This window comes from Megalobrama amblycephala, linkage group LG3, assembly GCF_018812025.1.
Source record: "Megalobrama amblycephala isolate DHTTF-2021 linkage group LG3, ASM1881202v1, whole genome shotgun sequence".
NCBI lineage: Eukaryota > Metazoa > Chordata > Actinopteri > Cypriniformes > Xenocyprididae > Megalobrama > Megalobrama amblycephala.
In genome coordinates this window covers 8,165,690-8,185,953 of record NC_063046.1, presented here as the reverse complement: position 1 = coordinate 8,185,953, position 20,264 = coordinate 8,165,690, and the positions used below count along the sequence as shown (strand labels likewise).

The following is a 20,264-nucleotide window of genomic DNA, read 5'->3' as shown; positions in this document are numbered from 1 at the left end:
TAATCACATTTATATTAATTTAATTTCTTAAATACTGGAGAGAATAAACCATAATAAGGAGCGTTTACATAATATAGGCTATAGCACTCAAGCGCACGCATAAAGCTTGCCATAAAGAACCGGCAAAAGTAATGATTATGAGTGTGACAAAAACAGCACGGAGACATTTTAATTGTTTATTAATAAAGTAATGTTTTCTGAATCAGTGTCGGCTGCAAAGATGAAATTGACATTGGTGATTCTCATTGCTGATCATCTGCTCATATGGACGCGCCTAGAGAGATAACCCACATTTAATTCAGATTAGGCTATATAATCAGAGTAGCCTCTTTCTTTTCGTGTTTAATTACTTCATTTTCGTTAAAGTAGATATTTCAAGCATTCTATAGATATATTTCTCATGTCTGCGAGGCAAGCAGCCTCTGAGTTTCGGTTCATTTAGCCTGTAAGACGCGCTCCAGTTCACGCGCCAGCGATCGCGCCCGCGCCTCCATGTCATGATTTTATTGTCTGCTATATTTGCTTGTTATATATTAAATCCAAGCAATTGGTTGATGAAACATTGATTAAAATTAAGATACAATTTTTATAAAACGAAGTTCACTTTAAAGAGAGGCTTTCTATAAAACAAAACTTAATGAAGTGTTTAAAATCATGTCTGACACACTCCATGTCTCCCGATATATTTGCGCATCTTATGATGCATCTTACTCATGCTGTTCACTTTTCATAATCGAATAAATGGATTTAAAACATAACATAGGACTATTTAAACATAAATATGAAACTACGTTTTCTTTAATGGCTACCAACACAGTAGAGAAATTTCATGTCGTGAGCAAGAGCGGATCATGAGTCAGGAGTCGCATCAAGAATAATTTATTCTTAGACTTAAATGTAATATTGGGGGCATTCAATTTATTTGGCATATTTTTATTTATTTATTTTTTTTAAAGTAACACAATAGTTACTTTCCCTGGTAATTAGTTACTTTTATAATGATGTAACTCAGTTACTAACTCCGTTACTATTTGTGAGAAGTAACTAGTAACTATAACTAATTACTTTTTTAAAGTAACGTGCCCAACACTGATGATGACACAAACGATTGGCTGATGTTTTTAAGGCCCTACCTCATGCACAGATGATGTATATTGATATTATTCCTTTCAGTGCACCTAATAAATAGTCTTTTATCAGTTAGTAAAGACAGTTTCAAGTAATATTGCAAAAATGTATAAAACAAAACATCCTCTGTAGCACCTTTAATGATAGTAAATCAGATACAAAATAGCCTAAATTAATTTTTATACAAAAATTTGAAAATGAAAAAGTGCACTGTGATATTTGGCCAAGCATTGGCCAAAAACAAACAAATAAACCTAAAAATCATCATATATCAGCTGATTAATCAATCTGAACCACATATTGTCTATTACTAAAAATTGTTTTACATAAAATTCTTCTAACTTCTATACTGATCACAGGTGCAGTTCTATTCACCTCATACTAATTGAGTCAAATACTTGTACTTTTAACAACTGATTTGTCACACGGCAGGACCATTTTAATGAACTTTGAAGTTTTAGTCCAAACCCTGCAGCTTCAAACACTACAGCACAGGTGATGGACTTTCACGCTGGAATCAATGAATCTGTGGGAGATCTTTTGGACGCCCCATGTCAGAAAACCCCACCAGGAGAACTTCAAAGACTCTCTGTGCTAACGACACGTTTGTGCGCCTCTTGTTCTTGCGTAAAATGGCTAAAACATTTGACAGCACCCAGCGTGCCATTACTTGAGGCATGACAAGCTCTGCAAGTCATAATCAACCCACTGCACAATTAACGTTGTATTGTCCCTCTCCCTAGCCGACCCAATTCAGTCACTTCATCTCTGCTTTTCTTTGACTTTTATTGGCATCTGCTTTGGTGTCTTTGGCCCCTTCCTTTTGCCCGTGCAAATGGTAGAAATGGTAACTCAGTACAGAAACACACTGATCTACTCACACTGCCATCGCTGCAGGGTTTCAGCTCTTTCCAGAAGGTCTGCATGTGGCCCAGATCGACCTTGTTCAGGGGGATGGACACCTCTCCTATAGGGTCATTCCTGCTAAAACGGTCATAATCTAGCACTTGCAGGTACAATGTGCGTTGCACTACCTTCTCAAAGGGGAACCCTGTGAGAGAAATGAGAGGGGGATAATTTTAGCTCATCAAAATTATTTTCAGCTCAATACAGGGTACAAAAATACTGTGGACCGGCCCCAGGGTGTTCATTGAGCATCTGATGCATACTGCATACAACACTGGAAAGCCTTTTGTTTCTGAAAGGAAACAAAATTTAATTTAAAAGATGCTGGTTGACATGAGCGCTTGCGAGGAAGAACTAAATATATAATCTTTATAATCTTATATTGAATTTGGTTTAACACATTTGTTTGAAGTAGTAGTTGCAAACCTGATGAAGAAGTGAAAATATAATAATAACAAATGTTTCTTGAGCAGCAAATCAGCATTTTAGAGCGATTTCTGAAAGATCATGTGACACTGAAGACTGGGAGTGATTTATTTCTTCACAGAAATAAATTACATTTTAAAATATATTAAAACAGAAAACAGTTATTTTAAATTGTAATAATATTTCACAAGCATTTTTGATCAAATAAATGCTGTCTTGGTGAACATGAGCCCGTTAACACCAAGAATAACTATAAAGATAACTATTAACGATAATCGATAACTATATTTGCGTCCACACCAACGAACGATAACGGTTTGTTTATTCTAAACTCAAGCGCTGCGGTAAAGTCTGTACAACGTCATTGAACGTGTTTTTGCTGTTCTTGTTGCATTTACACGGCTTTAACCAGCAGATGTCCTCATCATGCTATGTTTCGAGTATAGCTAGTGTGATCCAGAGCCGTTGAAAAAGGTGTAATCGATCTAAATTACGAATCATGATTCGGATCGCGTGTCACACCCAGAGGTGTAAAGTACTTGAGTAAATGTAATTAGTTTCTGTACTTAAGTATCTTTTTGGCTACTTTGTAGTTGTACTGAGTATCAAAGATATTGGCAACTTTTACTCTCTACTTGACTACATTTTTGAGCAAGTAAATGTGCTTTTTACTCCACTACATTTGTGATGAGTAATGCAATTGCAAATTACATTTTGCATGGCACCTAACTTTTTCTGCAGCAGTTTGTTTCTGCTATAAAGATGCGATATCGCCATCTAAGGGCATTGAAGGTACTATATCTTGTGCATTTTGCCTTTACTCACCCAAACTTGTCAACAAGACTACTTTACATGAATCCGAGTGCATTAGCAGGTAGTTGCTGATCGCAGATGTTTGATTTATTAGATGAGGAAATGACTGCAGCTGGTGATGAGCCTCAAACCAGCACATACAGGAGACTTCGACTATTTAATTTTACTTAACATTGTTTTATTCATCCACTATATTGACAAGACCATTTGAAGAATATTGGTTTACTTATGGCCTTTCTGTGCACTTGAGCTCAACTGAGACTTGAGATTTTGTAGACGTTTAAAAGGTTGTTGTGTCGACCTTGATTTATTGCAATATTGAGGAGTTCAGTTTTATTTTGATTTTAGAAAAAAAAATTGATTTCTCATCTTACAAATCAATTGTTTCTTATTTTCACTGGCATGTCTCTCAGGACTAGTGCATCTCTGAGCCTACATTCAGCATAAGTAAAATACTCAAGTACTGTTAAAATCAGATACTTTAAGACTTTTACTGAAGTCGTATTGGAATTTGTTACTTGTAACTTCTAGTGGAGTCATTTTCGATGTAAGGTATCAGTACTTTTACTCAAGTCTGGTTTTCAGGTACTCTTTACACCTCTGGTCAAACCGCCAAACTGCTGAAATCACGTGACTTTGGCGCTCCGAACCGCTGATTTGACACAAAAAATTCATAACGCTCCGAAGCTTCCTGAAGCAGTGTTTTGAAATCGGCCATCACTATATAAGTAGTTATTTTGTTTATTTTGGCGCACCAAAAATATTCTCGTCGCTTTATAATATTAATATTGAACCACTGTACTCACATGAACTGATTTAAATATGTTTTTAGTACATTAATGGATCTTGACAGAGGAAATGTCATTGCTGGCTATGGAGGCCTCACTGAGCCATCGGATTTCAACAAAAATATCTTAATTTGTGTTCCAAAGATTAACGAAGTATACGGGTATACAGGTACGGCTATCTTACGGGTATAGAACGGCATGAGGGTGAGTAATTAATGACAGAATTTTCATTTTTGGGTGAACTAACCCTTTAATGCAGAGTCAAAAGTCTGGCTACATGAGGGAAACCACCTTCAAACAAACTACATAAAGACTAGGAACTCAACATACATAAAAATGTAGCTGAGATGTAAAAACCACACTGACCTTCAAATAGGAAGGTCTCGTTCCAGTGAGGGTTGAGGTTCTTTCTTTTGACCTTGGTCTCAAGTTTGTGCTTCTTGTCTGGCAGAAGGTAGAGTTTGACAAATGGATCTGAAGTTCCAGAAAAGTCTTTCGCAGGCAGATCCTGACCCTTCAGGATTTTCACCGTTAGTGTGGAGTCCTGAAAACTGTATCCCACGCTGAACTGAATGCGTCCCAACTTCTCGCACACGGGTCCTTCGTGTTCCTCTTCCTCAGAGCCTGGAGACAACTTAGACACCAAAGTGGACAAAATTTCATTAAAATCACAAAAACCACATTGCACACATAACTGAATCAAGCACAGCTGCAGAAATTAAAATGAAAACAAAAATATAAAGCTAATTCAAAATAATAATAAATACTAAATATTAAAATAACACCGTTTTCAACTTAAAACATAAAACTTTTTATGCATTTTGGCTGTTAATTTACATGACAACAGTGTTTTGGCAGCGTGAAAATGCAAACTTTTTAAAACTATTTTCAATGTTCAAGTTTTGAATATGATATCGTTATCGTCTCTGTGTAAACTACAAAATTGCGCATTTGTGAAAACGGCAACGTCATGTGCATGCGTATTATGTGTTCAGTCTATAGGCGTGTAGTGTTTCTTTATTAAGTGACATCGCCATCTACTGGCCTGTCATGAATAATACAAAGTTTTTAATAGTTTTCGTGGATCTGTGTGAACGGGGATCATTTTGACAACGTTGTCGTCTGTATGCGAAGAATGCAAAGGACAAACTTTTCTGCTTTAGTACATCATTGTTGTACCCTGAATCTTGGGACATGTGGGCTTTACTTCACAGCCAGTGGAAACAATTGGGATAGGACTCGGGAAGAAATCATGTTAATGGATGCGATTATTAACGTTACTGTAGTATGAAGAGCAGGAGCGAGTGTTGTGGAGCTGAACGAGGAGCTGGAGCGATTGCTCAACACACGCCTCACGAGCAGCGGGACTTTTATTATGCCACAGTCGCCGGTGCTGCTTCCGCTTTTCCGGTCATGAGTATGAGGTAACTCAGCTCTGTTTATCATATTAGATACATTTGAGGGTGTTGAAAATGTTATAATGTTACTCTGTGCGTTCGCTCGGCGGCTGCTGTGAGACACTGTTACACACTGCAGTAAGATAGATCGATATTAGAATATCATATTAAATAAATAAAAATAAATTTTAAAAATAAAGCTGCATCTGATTATGCTATGTTAGCTACTTGACAAAATAGTGTTTTTCTCTGAGGCATGTTAAAGCATGGTACTAGCAAAATAAAAAAAAACGATTTACAAATAGTTGGAAACATTTGGGATATTGTAAGGTTTTTGGATATTTTACTCCAAATCTTACATATTGCACCTTTAATGAATCATTCAAAATAACTCACAAACTCACTAGTGATCAAGTTTAAATATAATTAGTATCATATAATTAGATTAACAGCATGCTAACATGCTCAAAATCAACTGTGAGTCGGGTTTCCTGTGTGCTTCACAATATTGATATTTTAGTAGGTATTGGTTTGAATCAGGTTAACTAATGTTACGGACTATTCACTGCTCTACCCTGCTACAATTGAGTCAAAAATGATGCCAGGATACTTTCTAATGAGTTGTGACATTCTAACAGTAATATGTGATGAAGGGCGAAAAGTTGGGGACCGGCTAGTGGTCTTTACAAACACCTTAGTAATCCATCACTTGAAGTGGTCTGACAAGCAGCGGCATATCGAATTAATGAACTCCCATCCGTGTCAGGACCTTGGCTGAAAGTTGGGCTTAATTTGACATGCCATGCCCCAATGCCTGGATCCCCCCTAGTGGGACTCAAAGCTGCGAGAGGTTGCCGCTACAAGAGCTTCTGACACCCTCTTAAAGAGGAAGTACCATCATTAGCCCTCATCACATCTCTTTAAAAACGCCTTACCTCCCACGTAATGACATACAGACCCTGCGAGGGCCGTTATCCGCGGTCCCTGCAACACGCTGTACCAGTTCTAATTACTGGGCTTCTTGGAGGTAAGTTGCTTTTGACACATCTGTCTGTGTGACTGACTGCAGTAACGGAGAGCACCAATTACAAACAATACATCCCCTGTGTTTAAAGGATTCCCATGAAACTAGTGCTACTTTAGAGAGGCAAAACAAAAAGAAAACAGTACAGAGCCACAGGTTCACATTACCATCAGCATATCACTCGTGACGGAGTTGGCCAGGTCTGAGACGGAAGAGTTAGCGTCTGTCCGGCGGTTGCTGTCGTCTTTGGTCTGACCATTGGGGCTACTGCCGGGTTTGTTAGATCTGGGGAATAACCACAAGAGAAAAGTGTCATTTTTTTTAGTATGTAGCATTAAAATGCTTATGCACAAAGGCCTGTGTGCCGCCCATTGCTCGACTTGGCTAAAGTGTATCTCTGTGGTGCTATTATTTGTATGAGACAGGGTTCGGCTGGTAAGCATTGCCCTGTTAGACTGTACTGCAACAACACCATCATGACAGCTATTCAAAATTAGCAAATATTTTTATTATTTAAATTAAGTAGAGCGAGATTTGATATTTATTTTATACAAGTTAAATGAACAAAAAGTTAACATTTTGAGTTACATTTTACAATATTTATTTTATTTTACAATATTTATTTTATACAAATTAAATGAACAACAAGTTAACATTTTGAGTTACATTTTAGACACAATATTGTCAATTTTGTTTGTTTTTTCTTCATTTCGCCAACGAAAATTTCAAAATGAAGAACAGCCAAACAATCTGGAGACGGAAATGATTTTTTTTTACACTGACTGAATCTGCGTTTTGAAAAAGACGGTCACTTGCTTCGTTCGTGAATGAATCAGTCGTTTGAACAAATTGGTTGAATGAATGACTCACTCATTAAGACAGTGACTTGACGCCCCCTACTGGCAATTTAGTTTCATATTTAAAGTACATTTTAATTAAAAAGTTATATATTTAAATATTGAATTAAATTTATGTAGACAAATTGTAAATGCTAATGCTACTTCTGATGCCGCTTCTGTCACCTCTGCATTGCAAAGATGGATTTTGTTGCTAATGATTTTGATTGGTAACAGCCCTATACTGTGCTATTATTCTAACTGAATTTAATTTGAATGTTAGAAATTGACATAAAAGGTGATGCTTACATCTAAAAAGTTTAGAAAAATGCCCTTATGTAGGTAAAAATGCCCCTGGAAATAAATTTAAGGTGTAAAATATTGCTTTTGAAATAACTTTAAAAATATTGAGATAAAATTTGTCAATATTGCACATCCATAATGTATAACTTTATTTCTTCAGGTCTTAAAAAGGTCTTTAAAATCCTTCAATTTGACTTCTTTTTGTTTTCTTTATTTTACAAAAGCATAACATTTTGTTGTTATTGTGAGTGTACAAAAAAGTTTCAAATGATGTCTTACTCTTATATGTATGGCCAAATATGACAGAGTAGCCAATTTAAGTTCTTTCCGCTGTCACGAGAAAAAAATTAGACATATTGAACAATCAAATAAATAAAAAAAGCATTTCTAAAAGGTTAAAACAAATGAAAAAATACTTTTTTAATCTGATATTTTTTTGCCTATTAGAGAATTATGCCGTTTAACAGCAATCTCTGGATATATAGCATCCCAAATCACTCACTGACGAGGTCCCATTTCAGTTAGGATGCTGTCTATGTAACTTAGGTAGTAGACAGAAAGACAGCTCACTAGGTTTTGGAACAGAGCCTTAGTGATGTCACACTGAGGCAGAGTCTGACATTTGTCCTCAGTGTAAAGCTAAAAAATGGTTCCATATAAAAACATTACAGTTCTGTGGAGATTTGGAATAAATAATAAAGGCAATACAAAGAACATAAAAGAGTGTATGAGGTAAGGACACAACAAAGTAGAAGCTGAGACAAGTACAAGTACTGCATTACACTCAGCATTTACTCGGTTCAGAACAGCAAGGAGATAAAAGGATGGAAAACCAGTGAGATAAAACAGTGTTTTTACTATTAAAGAATTTTCAGATCAAAAGAAAGCCAAAGCACAAACAAGAATATAATCATAGCAAAAGCATCTAACATATGTATTTTGAAGAGAAAACAGCAATAGCATCTATCTATGCCACTTATGTATTTATATTTATAGTTTATTACAACAAAACCTTTAGTTAACAACACAGAATGTCATGTAAAATCACTATTGAATAAGATTAAGTTTTCAGTAACCAACAATTAATTAAAATGTAGCAATTATGGTATCAATTTGGTCACATTTTGGGGTTGAGAACGCGCCGTTTCAGTGTGTGCCCTTTAAATGCAAATAAGCTGCTGTGCTCGGCCTAAGAGGGCGGAGCTTCAAGAGCTGATTCTCCGGTGTCAGGAGTCAGTCAGGACGCACTATAATGTCAGAAACTGCGAATATATGCTGCATGGAGATAGAACAGGTATAGTTTAGTTCAATTACGGTTATAACTTATATTGTCTTCTTGTTTTTATCCACTATATTACTACAAGCCTGTTTACCGATGAGTTTTATAACGTTTATTGTACTTCACACAAAAGATGAAGCATCTGTTTTCACTCTAGAAAATCACTGTAAGAGCTTAATAAAACAGTGCAAGTGTGCATTCAAATATTATTAATACCATAAACTCTCTCTCTCTCTCCCTTGTATTATCATCAACATACACAGCGAATTACACAGAAACACTCGTTACAACTAACAGGAAAACAAATATATAAAGACCTTATGCCTTTTCGGGTGGTGCTTAATAAACTGGTAAACTTTATATCCGTAAATCAACTCCGATGAACTGTAATAAAGTGCTCTCACCTTCATTACTGCTGTATCCAGTATCACTCTGGAGACTGTAAGCTGGATCATGAACAGTTTACTGAGCTATCCTTGAGTAACACATTTTTAGCACAACCTCTGTTTTGTATTGTCCCTTTGTATTGACATTCGTTCACAAAGCAGTCCGGTGTGAAATGATTCACGCAGACATAAATGAATTCCGGTAGAGTTGAGGGAGCATTTTCTTCTAAAACAAAATTAATCCACCTCGTCTTCAGCGTCTCAGATTTTGGGAGTAAATGGAGAGAGCTATGTGGATTAATCCATCCAGCTAAAGAATCCATCCAACTAGCCAAACGGCATGCAAAAGTGAATTTTGCATAATAGGTCCCCTTTAAAGGGATAACTGCACACATTTAATAAGTATTTAAAAAACCAGTATTTAAAAAAAAAAAAAAAAAAAAGAACCGGTTCCTGACACACTATATAGAAAAATCACTGCACAAATGTGTGCAAACAGTAATGGTGGCCCTCCAGTTATTACAAGTCACAGTGGAACTGTGAGAGTCCAGCACTAATAGACCTATGATGAGTTTCTAGTAATATGGCTGCCAGAGGGGGGAGACGAATAGCCGCCTTTGACTTTTCGTCCCCGGGGAAAGAAAGCAAGAAGAAACAAGTGCTGTTGGCACGGCAACGGCTGGAGAGATGGCAAATGCACCTGGTGTGTGGAATGCTGGGAGATATGGCTCGTCGCTAACTGGAGATTGACAGGCACACTCATGGAGGGGAAGACAGACATGCCGTCTGAAGAGTGATGATACACCCACCATAAACACACACACAGCAGACAGCGAGAGTCATCATTTCTTTAACACCCTGTCTGAATTTTTCTCCATCGGAGAAATCCTGCAAGAGTAATTTCCTCTACCTGTAATGGTGACTGGAATGACATGGTCAGTGTTCAACAGGTTATAGTGAAGAAAATCAGAAAATCGTTCAAAAGTTTTAGACCAATGAGTCCTACATGCAGTTAACTTGATCTAAGAGAGAGAGAGAGAGAGAGAGAGAGAAAGATTTTTTTTTTTTTTTTTTGGTCCAAACAATGAAAGTTAATGAGGTCTAATGTTGTTTTGGTCTCCACTGACTTTTAATGCATGGAGGAAAACACTTTAAATGATGATTTAAATGCTGACAGACTTTTTATTTTTGACTGAACTGAGAGTTTGCATCCTGAATGAATCAGGATAATCAAAAATATAACTGAATTAATCATCACAAATTAATTCAATTATGAATAATGCTTTAATTTCAGAATATAAACTTAGACCAGAAAGCAAGCTTGCTTTAGAATTTGGAGTACTACTTTCCTCCTAAAACATAACTGGCACTCATTTTCGAGGAGGCTTTTTTATGCCAAGGAGAACTGGATATGATTAACCCCTTTCAAAAATAAAATTTATACAGTCCTATTTACACTGTGAATGAAAAACACTAAGCATTAAAGACAACATGTTGGCTTTTTCAACATTTTTCAACCAACTATATTTCAAGCGAATAATGACCGTTTACTATTGTGTTTTAGAGCTGCTTTACTGCAGAATTGAATTCTTTTTGCACTACTGAATTATTTACCTGTTTATCACTGTAGGGCTGCTTTGAAACAATCTGTTTTGTTTAAAGTGCTGTAGAAATAAAGGTAACTTGACTTGACTATAATATAGGTAAACATTTTCAATTCCATTCTTTTCATAATAAATATCATTATTTAAAAAAGCAAATTTTCAGAAAACAGAACCATATACAATCAATGAGCTAAAGGGGACAAAGGCGAGAAAAAAAACCTAGAAAGGTACTAAACAAATACAAACTATTCTTATGTGTACTGCAAGGAAGAAAAGACGAACATTTAGAAATAAATACAGATTTTGGGATTCCTGATCCAATGATCCAAACAATTCCTGATGGACAAAATGAATATCCGCCCTAAATTCCGAAGCAGTTTCACTCAGATATGCATCACAATAGAGAAAAAAAGATGATAGCAATTTCTGTTTCATGGTGACTTTCAGACTTTGGGCAAACATTCTGGAAAGGTTGTCTCAAAATTATGAGCAAACATTCTTCTGGTAATGTTAACAGAACATTCTTTTTAACAATGTTCTTAAAATTCTTTTTAACAATGTTCTTAAAATGTTAGCATTAAAATGTTATTTATACATCAGTCATGATTTTTTTTTTTTTTTTTTTTTCTGAAATATTTTATTTGGACAGTTGGGTTATGTTTTTTTTTTTTTTTTTTTCAGAACATTTAAATGTAATGTTCCCATAATACGTGCAAAGTGATAAAATGGAATGTCCAAAAGTCCAAAAGTTTGGAACCACTAAGATTTTTAATGTTTTTAAAAGAAGTTTCGTCTGCTCACCGAGGCTACATTTATTTAATTAAAAATAAAGTAAAAAAACAGTAATATTGTGAAATATTATTACAATTTAAAATAAATGTGTACTATTTAAATATATTTGACAAAGTAATTTATTCCTGTGATGCAAAGCTGAATTTTCAGCATCGTTACTCCAGTCTTCAGTGTCACATGATCCTTCAGAAATCATTCTAATATGCTGATTTGCTGCTCAATAAACATTTATGATTATTTTCAATGTTGAAAACAGTTGTGTACTTTTTTTTTTTTTTCAGGATTCCTTGATGAATAGAAAGTTCAAAAGAACAGCATTTATCTGAAATACAAAGCTTCTGTAGCATTATACACTACCGTTCAAAAGTTTGGGGTCAGTAAGAATTTTTATTTTTATTTTTTGGAAAAGAAATTAAAGAAATGAATACTTTTATTCAGCAAGGATGCATTAAATCAATCAAAAGTGGCAGTAAAGACATTTATAATGTTACAAAAGATTAGATTTCAGATAAACACTGTTCTTTTGAACTTTCTATTCATCAAATAATCCTGAAAAAAAATATTGTACACAAATATTTTGTACAATTGTACACGTTAAATGTTTCTTGAGCAGCAGATCAGCATATTAGAATGATTTCTGAAGGATCATGTGACACTGAAGACTGGAGTAATGATGCTGAAAATTCAGCATTGCCATCACAGGAATAAATTACTTTGTGAAATATATTCAAATAGAAAACAGTTATTTTAAATTGTAATAATATTTCACAATATTACTGTTTTTTACTGTATTTTTAATTAAATAAATGTAGCCTTGGTGAGCAGACGAAACCTCTTTTAAAAACATTAAAAATCTTAGTGGTTCCAAACTTTTGGACTGTACTGTACCTTTGAAGCAAACATCCTGACGCCGTCCACGCTGCTGAAAGCATTTCATCATAGTGATGTGGATATTTGCACACTGTTGTGATAGTTTGATTATAAAGTATATCTGAGACTATAAACTATATAGATTTGGCTATGCGAGAATATAGTTTGAATTAATCCCATGACACATTCTGATATTACAGCACAGAATGGCTCTTTCAGCATTATCCTGAACATTGTATAAGCATTCATTTCATGTGTCACTGAACGGAAGAAAGGTTCTCAGGAGCTCACGTAAATGTCACATCCTTTGGATTTTCCTGGCAAAACCGGCCCGAGTCCTTCACACAAAAATCAGTCTACAGCTTTCACAGGAAGTCGGAAAAGGTCTCGTTTTTTAAAGTTTCATTACAAGCTGTTCATACATTGGAAATACAAAAAGTGATTAATACATGAAAATTCTTACATATGGCCCCTTTAAGTAAAATTAAGATCTCATACAACGTTTTCTTACTAGACACCACTGCCAATATTCCTTTCAGACTTTCCAAGACACATATTTAGCTGCACATCAGTGTGCACATCCCAAGCCCCTATATGTTTCCTCCCACCATATCAATTATGCAATATCCAAGGTTTCCTGTGGATTTTACATAAGCATGAATGAGTATCTGTAGGGCAACTTGGAAGAGATGAGGCCTTTGTTACTTAAGGATTTTACATCTAAACTCCTTCCACTGGTGAAAGATCAGGAGGTCATCACAGCCTTCACTGCATTAATGTCTCCCGCAGGGTTGGATGGAGATTGTGTAAGCATCAGATTTTATCCAGCACATTCTGCTAAGGTTGTTATAACCTTTGAGAGTGTGTTTCAGAGGTTCTATTGTGATACCAAGGTCAACATTAGACTAAAAGCAAAACAAAATGCCTGCATTTGCATTAATATTCATTTTCTTGGCAGGCGGTTTCTTACCAAAGTGACCTACAGGAAAGTGAATGTAAAGTACCATGACAATTACATCAAGTACCAAAATACAGTCTGGATCTAGATTGACGTATGCCTCTCTGGGTGACAGGAGATGGCCAGCTGGGTGATTATTTATAACCTGTGCACAAATCAAGAGCAAAAACTAACACTCAGAACAGCCTGGAATAGCCAGACGTTATTTAACACTGAAAGAATGATAGAGATCTTCAATGAATAGAACACAAAATAGAGTCTCTTAAAGATAGAAAACTATAAGTGATTTTTTTGGTCAGTGGAGGTACTAAACCTTCAAGGCAATATTGATCATCAACCTCAGTTACTAAATTAACAAATGAAAATAAAAAAAATGTTTTCCACTTAAAAAAAAAAAAATGTATATAATACAAATTTGAAACAAAAAAAAGCAGAGTAAATGTTTTTTTTCTGAACTAGCCCTTTAATCTCAATTCCAGGATGTAATTGAGGCCAGGAACACAAAAATAAAACACATGCACACGCCTAGGTTCATTGCCATCGAAATCTGAGCACTAAATCTCACTGCGCAACAACAACAACACAACATCAACGCATGGCTGCTATTAACTCAGTTTGAGCTTTTAGTGTCTGATAGATAAATGAGCTTTGAGATAGCATTGATCTGATATCAAGTCAAGTCAAGTTGAGCTTTATTGTCATTCCGCTACATGTGGTGACATAAAATCACAGAGCGGGGTCAGCGCACAAGTCACCAACTTTCTGCAGAGTCAATAGCTACAGACCTCCAAACTTCATGTGGCCTTCAGATTAGCTCAAGAATAGTGTGCAGAGAGCTTCATGGAATGGGATTCCATGGCCGAGCAGCTGCATCCAAGCCTTACATCACCAAGTGCAATGCAAAAAGCGCCGGATGCAGTGGTGTAAAGCATGCCACCACTGGACTCTAGAGGAGTGGAGACTCTTCTCTGGAGTGACCAATCATGCTTCTCTGTCTGGCAAGCTGATGGATGAGTCTGGGTTTGGCGGCTGCCAGGAGAACAGCACTTGCCTGACTGCATTGTGCAAAGTATAAAGTTTGGTGGAGGGGGATTATGGTGTGGGGTTGTTTTTCAGGGGTTGGGCTTGACCCCTTAGTTCCAGTGAAAGGAACTCTTAATGCTTCAGCATACCGAGACATTTTGGACAATTTCATGCTCCCAACTTTGTGGGAACAGTTTGGGAATGGTCCAACATGACTGTGCACCAGTGCACAAAGCAAGGTCCATAAAGACATGGATGAGTGAGTTTGGTGTGGAGGAACTTGACTGGCCTGCACAGAGTCCTGACCTCAACCCGACAGAACACCTTTGGGATGAATTAGAGCGGAGACTGCGAGTCAGGCCTTCTCGCCAACATCAATGCCTGACCTCACAAATGCGCTTCTAGAAGAATGGACAAAATTCCTATAAACACACTCTTAAACCTTGAGGCTGTTATAGCTGCAAAGGGTGGGCCAACATATTAAACCCTACGGATTAAGAATGGGATGTCATTAAAGTTCATGTGGACGTAAAGGCAGGCGTCCCAAAACTTTTGGCAATATAGTGTAATATATATATATATATATATATATATATATATATATACACACACACACACTGATCAGGCATAACATTATGACCACCTTCTTAATATTGCATTGGTCCCATTTTTGCTGCCAAAACAGCCCTGACCCGTCGAGGCATGGACTCCTCTAGACCCCTGAAGGTGTGCTGTGGTATCTGACACCAAGGTGTTAGCAGCAGATCCTTTAAGTCCTGTAAGTTGTGAGGTGGAGCCTCCATGGATCGGACTTGTTTGTTCAGCACATCCCACAGATGCTCGATTGGATCTGGGGAATTTGGAGGCCAAGTCAACACCTCAAACTCGTTGCTGTGCTCCTCAAACCATTCCTGAACCATTTTTGCTTTTTGGCAGGGTGCATTATCCTGCTGATGAGTCCACAGCCACCAGGGAATACCATGAAAGGGTGTACATGGTCTGCAACAATGCTTAGGTAGGTGGTACGTGTCAAAGTAACATCCACATGGATGGCAGGACCCAAGGTTTCCCAGCAGAACATTTTCCAAAGCATCACACTGCCTCCGCCGGCTTGCCTTCTTCCCATAGTGCATCCTGGTGCCATGTGTTCCTCAGATAAGAGACGCACCCGGCCATCCAAGTGATGTAAAAGAAAATGTGATTCATCAGACCAGGCCACCTTCTTCCATTGCTCCATGGTCTAGTTCTGATGCTCACGTGTTCACTGTTGGTGCTTTCGGTGGTGGACAGGGGTCAGCATGGGCACCCTGACTGGTCTGCGGCTATGTCGCCAGTTCACCACTGTTCCTCCACTTTTGATATACAGACCACTGCAGACCGGCAACACCCCACAAGAGTTGCAGTTTTGGAAAATGCTCTGACTTGCAGTGTTTGTCACAAATATATAACAACAGCAGAATCCCACTATCTGCAAAATATCTTTTTAGCAATTTCTGCCATTGGCTGGTATGATTTAATACAATTTCATGAAGATAATTTCAGAGCCTGTCTGCACCTGTTGAGGACTAGTTCAAAAACATACCAATACTGGGCCATGAAAGTTATCGTTCCATCCTAGGGACATTTGGCAACTGATCAAATGTTGTTTTCCTGACATTTACTTTGAAGTAATGCTTCCAAGCACCCACCAATCATTAATTCAAGGGAGTAAATCTCAGCCATTCTACATGAGTCTGCAATTATCATCATCATTACTGGCCATTCGGCCACACGGCAGAAAGGCGATATAATTTCTCTGAAACAAATGTCAGAGAGAGTGGGTGAGATAAACAGAGGAACAAACCCAGTAGAGCATCATTAGAGTAGCCAGCGCTCTTCAGAGCAGCAAATCGTGCTGATAATTGTGAGGATGGTGAAGAAGTGTCGAGGATGTGTGTGGGAGGAAGCGTTTTTTTTTTTTTTTTTTTAGAATATTTTAGCTTTTAAGCACATGGGCGTTTGGAATAGTGGATTCACTGGAACCAGAATATCAATGCAACATTTTTAGCAACATGCTAGAAACATCCCCATTGGCTTTTGTGGTTAAAAATCACTGAGATGTTTCATTGGACAGTAGACTTTTCCTTTTTGGTCGCTCCCCAGAGAAACATTTTTTTTGCTCAGACTTTGCTCTTTTGGCATGGCTTTCTTTACTACAGATAAATCTAGAAAGATTCTGTTGTTTTTGCTTTACTCTATAATAACACTTTCTCCTCTCAGTTCACAGTGGGATCGCCTGGACACGCTCAGTGGCCCAGTGTGGCCCTGCTGTCTTATTGAATCCATGTAACAGGGTCTCTGTTCACCTTACCTAACTGTGAGGGTGAAAAGGTGGGCTGCCAACCTCCAGGACTACATCCAAAGTCATAGTCCTAGAGGTTGGCAGCCCACCTTTTCATCAGCCTACGTCAGAATGCAGACTCATTATTGGCCGATGCTGATCACGTGAGCAGCACGACGCATGCGTGTGATGCTGACGCAGGAGCTGGGAAATAATGACGAAGAACCTGGAAGCGCTGCACTGTGTTTACAACATGAATAGTATAGGAGAATGATGGAAGAGAAGAAATTGTTGAAAAAAGTTTTTGTTTTGTTTTTGCAGACAAAATATTCTCGTCGCTTCATAACATTAAGGTTTAACCACTGTAGTCAAGTGTACTATTTTAATGATGTCTTTACTACCTTTCTGGGCCTTGAAAGGTGCAATGATGTTGCTGCCTACGTGTGGTTCAGAAACCTCTCGGATTTCATCAAAAATATCTTCATTTGTGTTCCGAAGATGAACGAAGGTCTTAGAGTTTAGAACGACATGAGGGTTAGTAATTTATGACAGAAATTTCATTTTTGGGTGAACTAACCCTTTAATGTTTTCTTGCTGAATAAAAGTATTATTATTAATAATAATAATAATAATAATAATAATAATAATAATAATAAAAAGTGTTTTTTATCCTTGGCGCTGATGTGATAATGTACTGTAAAACAGCCAGAATCTATTACTAAAGAATCTATCAGTCCCATGAATGTAGTTTATGATTAATAATGCATATTACACAGAGTATATAAACCTGTGGCCATGTGTTTTTGTGGCCTTCAGGCAGGTTATTTGTAACTGTCGTAGCAGCAGAACCACATAGGCTAATGAGGTGTTTACTGTATCAGTGTACATATGTGTGTTTGTTTCCTCAGAGCTGTTTGAGTGTCCTGCTCTGAACTGAAGATATAGATGAAACACTCCTCAGCTCGTTGGCCTGACACTCATGTGGCCTGACAGCTCACCGCCGCTGTGACATCAGCCGCCACTCAGTGTGCCAACAGCCACCTAGAAAGATCTCCACTTCAGTGCAGCACAGGCAAAAAACCTTATATCACGGTACACACCTACTTTTATATAAAACTTTCCATGTCAGCTCAACAAGAGGTCCCAATCAAAATGTTTGATTTTGATTTTTTTTTTCCTGGTAAAAGAAGTACATAAATGAAAAATAAAGCCACAATATTAACTGTCTTGGATGTATATTTAATGAGTAATCCACTATTTTGTAGAGGGCGTCAAAATGACAATTTTGGTTTGTTGAGAGTTATGTTGAGGTATATTTTGGTATATTGAAGTATATTTTGGTATGTTCAGATGTATGTAGAGATGTATGGTGAGGTATATTTTGGTATATTGAGGTATATTTTGGTGCTTTGAGGGGTATGGTGAGGTATACTTTGGTATGTAGATGTATGTTGATGTATATTTTGGTATGCTGAGATATGTTGATGTATATTTTGGTATATTGAGGTATATTTTGGTGCTTTGATGGGTATGGTGAGGTATATTTTGGTATGCTGAGATGTTGATGTATATTTTGGTATGTTGAGATATGTTGATGTATATTTTGGTATATTGAGGTATATTTTGGTGCTTTGATGGGTATGTTGAGGTATACTTTGGTATGTTGAGGTATATTTTGGTGCTTTGAGGGGTATGGGGAGGTATACTTTGGTATGTAGATGTATGTTGATGTATATTTTGGTATGGTGAGGGGTATGGTGAGGTATATTTTGGTATGTTGAGGTATATTTTGGTGCTTTGAGGGGTATGGTGAGGTATACTTTGGTATGTAGATGTATGTTGATGTATATTTTGGTATGGTGAGGTATATTTTGGTATGCTGAGATATGTTGATGTATATTTTGGTATGTTGAGGTATATTTTGGTGCTTTGCTGGGTATGGTGAGGTATATTTTGGTATGTAGAGGTATGTTGAGGTATATTTTGGTAAACTGAGGTATATTTTGGTGCTTTGAGGGGTATGGTGAGGTATATTTTGGTACTGTATGTAGAGGTATGTTGATGTATATTTTAGTATGTTAAGGTATATGTTGGTATGTTGAGGTATGTTGATGTATATTTTGGTATGTTAAGGTGAATTTTGGTATTTTGAGGTATGTTGATGTATATTTTGGTATGTTAAGGTGAATTTTGGTATTTTGAGATATGTTGATGTATATTTTGGTATGTTGAGGGGTATGGTGAGGTATATTTTGGTATGTAGAGGTATGTTGAGGTATATTTTGGTAAACTGAGGTATATTTTGGTGCTTTGAGGGGTATGGTGAGGTATATTTTGGTATGTAGAGGTATGTTGAGGTATATTTTGGTGCTTTGAGGGGTATGGTGAGGTATATTTTGGTATGTAGAGGTATGTTGAGGTATATTTTGGTAAACTGAGGTATATTTTGGTGCTTTGAGGGGTATGGTGAGGTATATGTTGGTATGGTGAGGTATGTTGATGTATATTTTCGCATGTTGAGGTATATTTTGGTAAACTGAGGTATATTTTGGTGCTTTGAGGGGTATGGTGAGGTATATTTTGGTATGTAGAGGTATGTTGAGGTATATTTTGGTGCTTTGAGGGGTATGGTGAGGTATATTTTGGTATGTAGAGGTATGTTGAGGTATATTTTGGTAAACTGAGGTATATTTTGGTGCTTTGAGGGGTATGGTGAGGTATATGTTGGTATGGTGAGGTATGTTGATGTATATTTTCGCATGTTGAGGTATATTTTGGTATTTTGAGATGTATGGTGAGGTATATTTTGGTGCATTGAGAGGTATGGTGAGGTATATTTTGGTATGTTGTGGTTTATTTTGGTATGTTGAGATGCATGTTGAATTATATTTTGGTATGTTGAGATGTATGTTGAGGTATGTTTTGGTATGCTGAGGCATATTTTTGTATGCTGAATTATATTTTGGTACGTTGAGGTATGTTGAGCTGTATTTTGGTATGTTGAGATGTATGCTTGCTGAATAATATTTTGGTATGTAGAGGTATGTTGAGGTATATTTTGGTAAACTGAGGTATATTTTGGTGCTTTGAGGGGTATGGTGAGGTATATTTTGGTATGTAGAGGTATGTTGAGGTATATTTTGGTGCTTTGAGGGGTATGGTGAGGTATATTTTGGTATGTAGAGGTATATTGAGGTATATTTTGGTAAACTGAGGTATATTTTGGTGCTTTGAGGGGTATGGTGAGGTATATGTTGGTATGGTGAGGTATGTTGATGTATATTTTCGCATGTTGAGGTATATTTTGGTATTTTGAGATGTATGGTGAGGTATATTTTGGTGCATTGAGAGGTATGGTGAGGTATATTTTGGTATGTTGTGGTTTATTTTGGTATGTTGAGATGCATGTTG

General features: G+C 36.9%; 1 protein-coding gene across 1 annotated transcript in view; it reads right to left on the bottom strand.

Moving 5' to 3' along the window:
* Positions 1-20,264, bottom strand: part of LOC125264411 (synaptotagmin-7-like) — a 74,818-nt gene that overhangs the window by 10,509 nt on the left and 44,045 nt on the right. The window contains exons 4-6 of the mRNA XM_048183686.1: positions 6,650-6,767; positions 4,428-4,695; positions 2,010-2,179 (exon numbers count right to left, since the gene is read on the bottom strand). Coding sequence (XP_048039643.1) covers positions 2,010-2,179; positions 4,428-4,695; positions 6,650-6,767 — 556 coding nt within the window. The remainder of the gene's footprint in view (positions 1-2,009; positions 2,180-4,427; positions 4,696-6,649; positions 6,768-20,264) is intronic.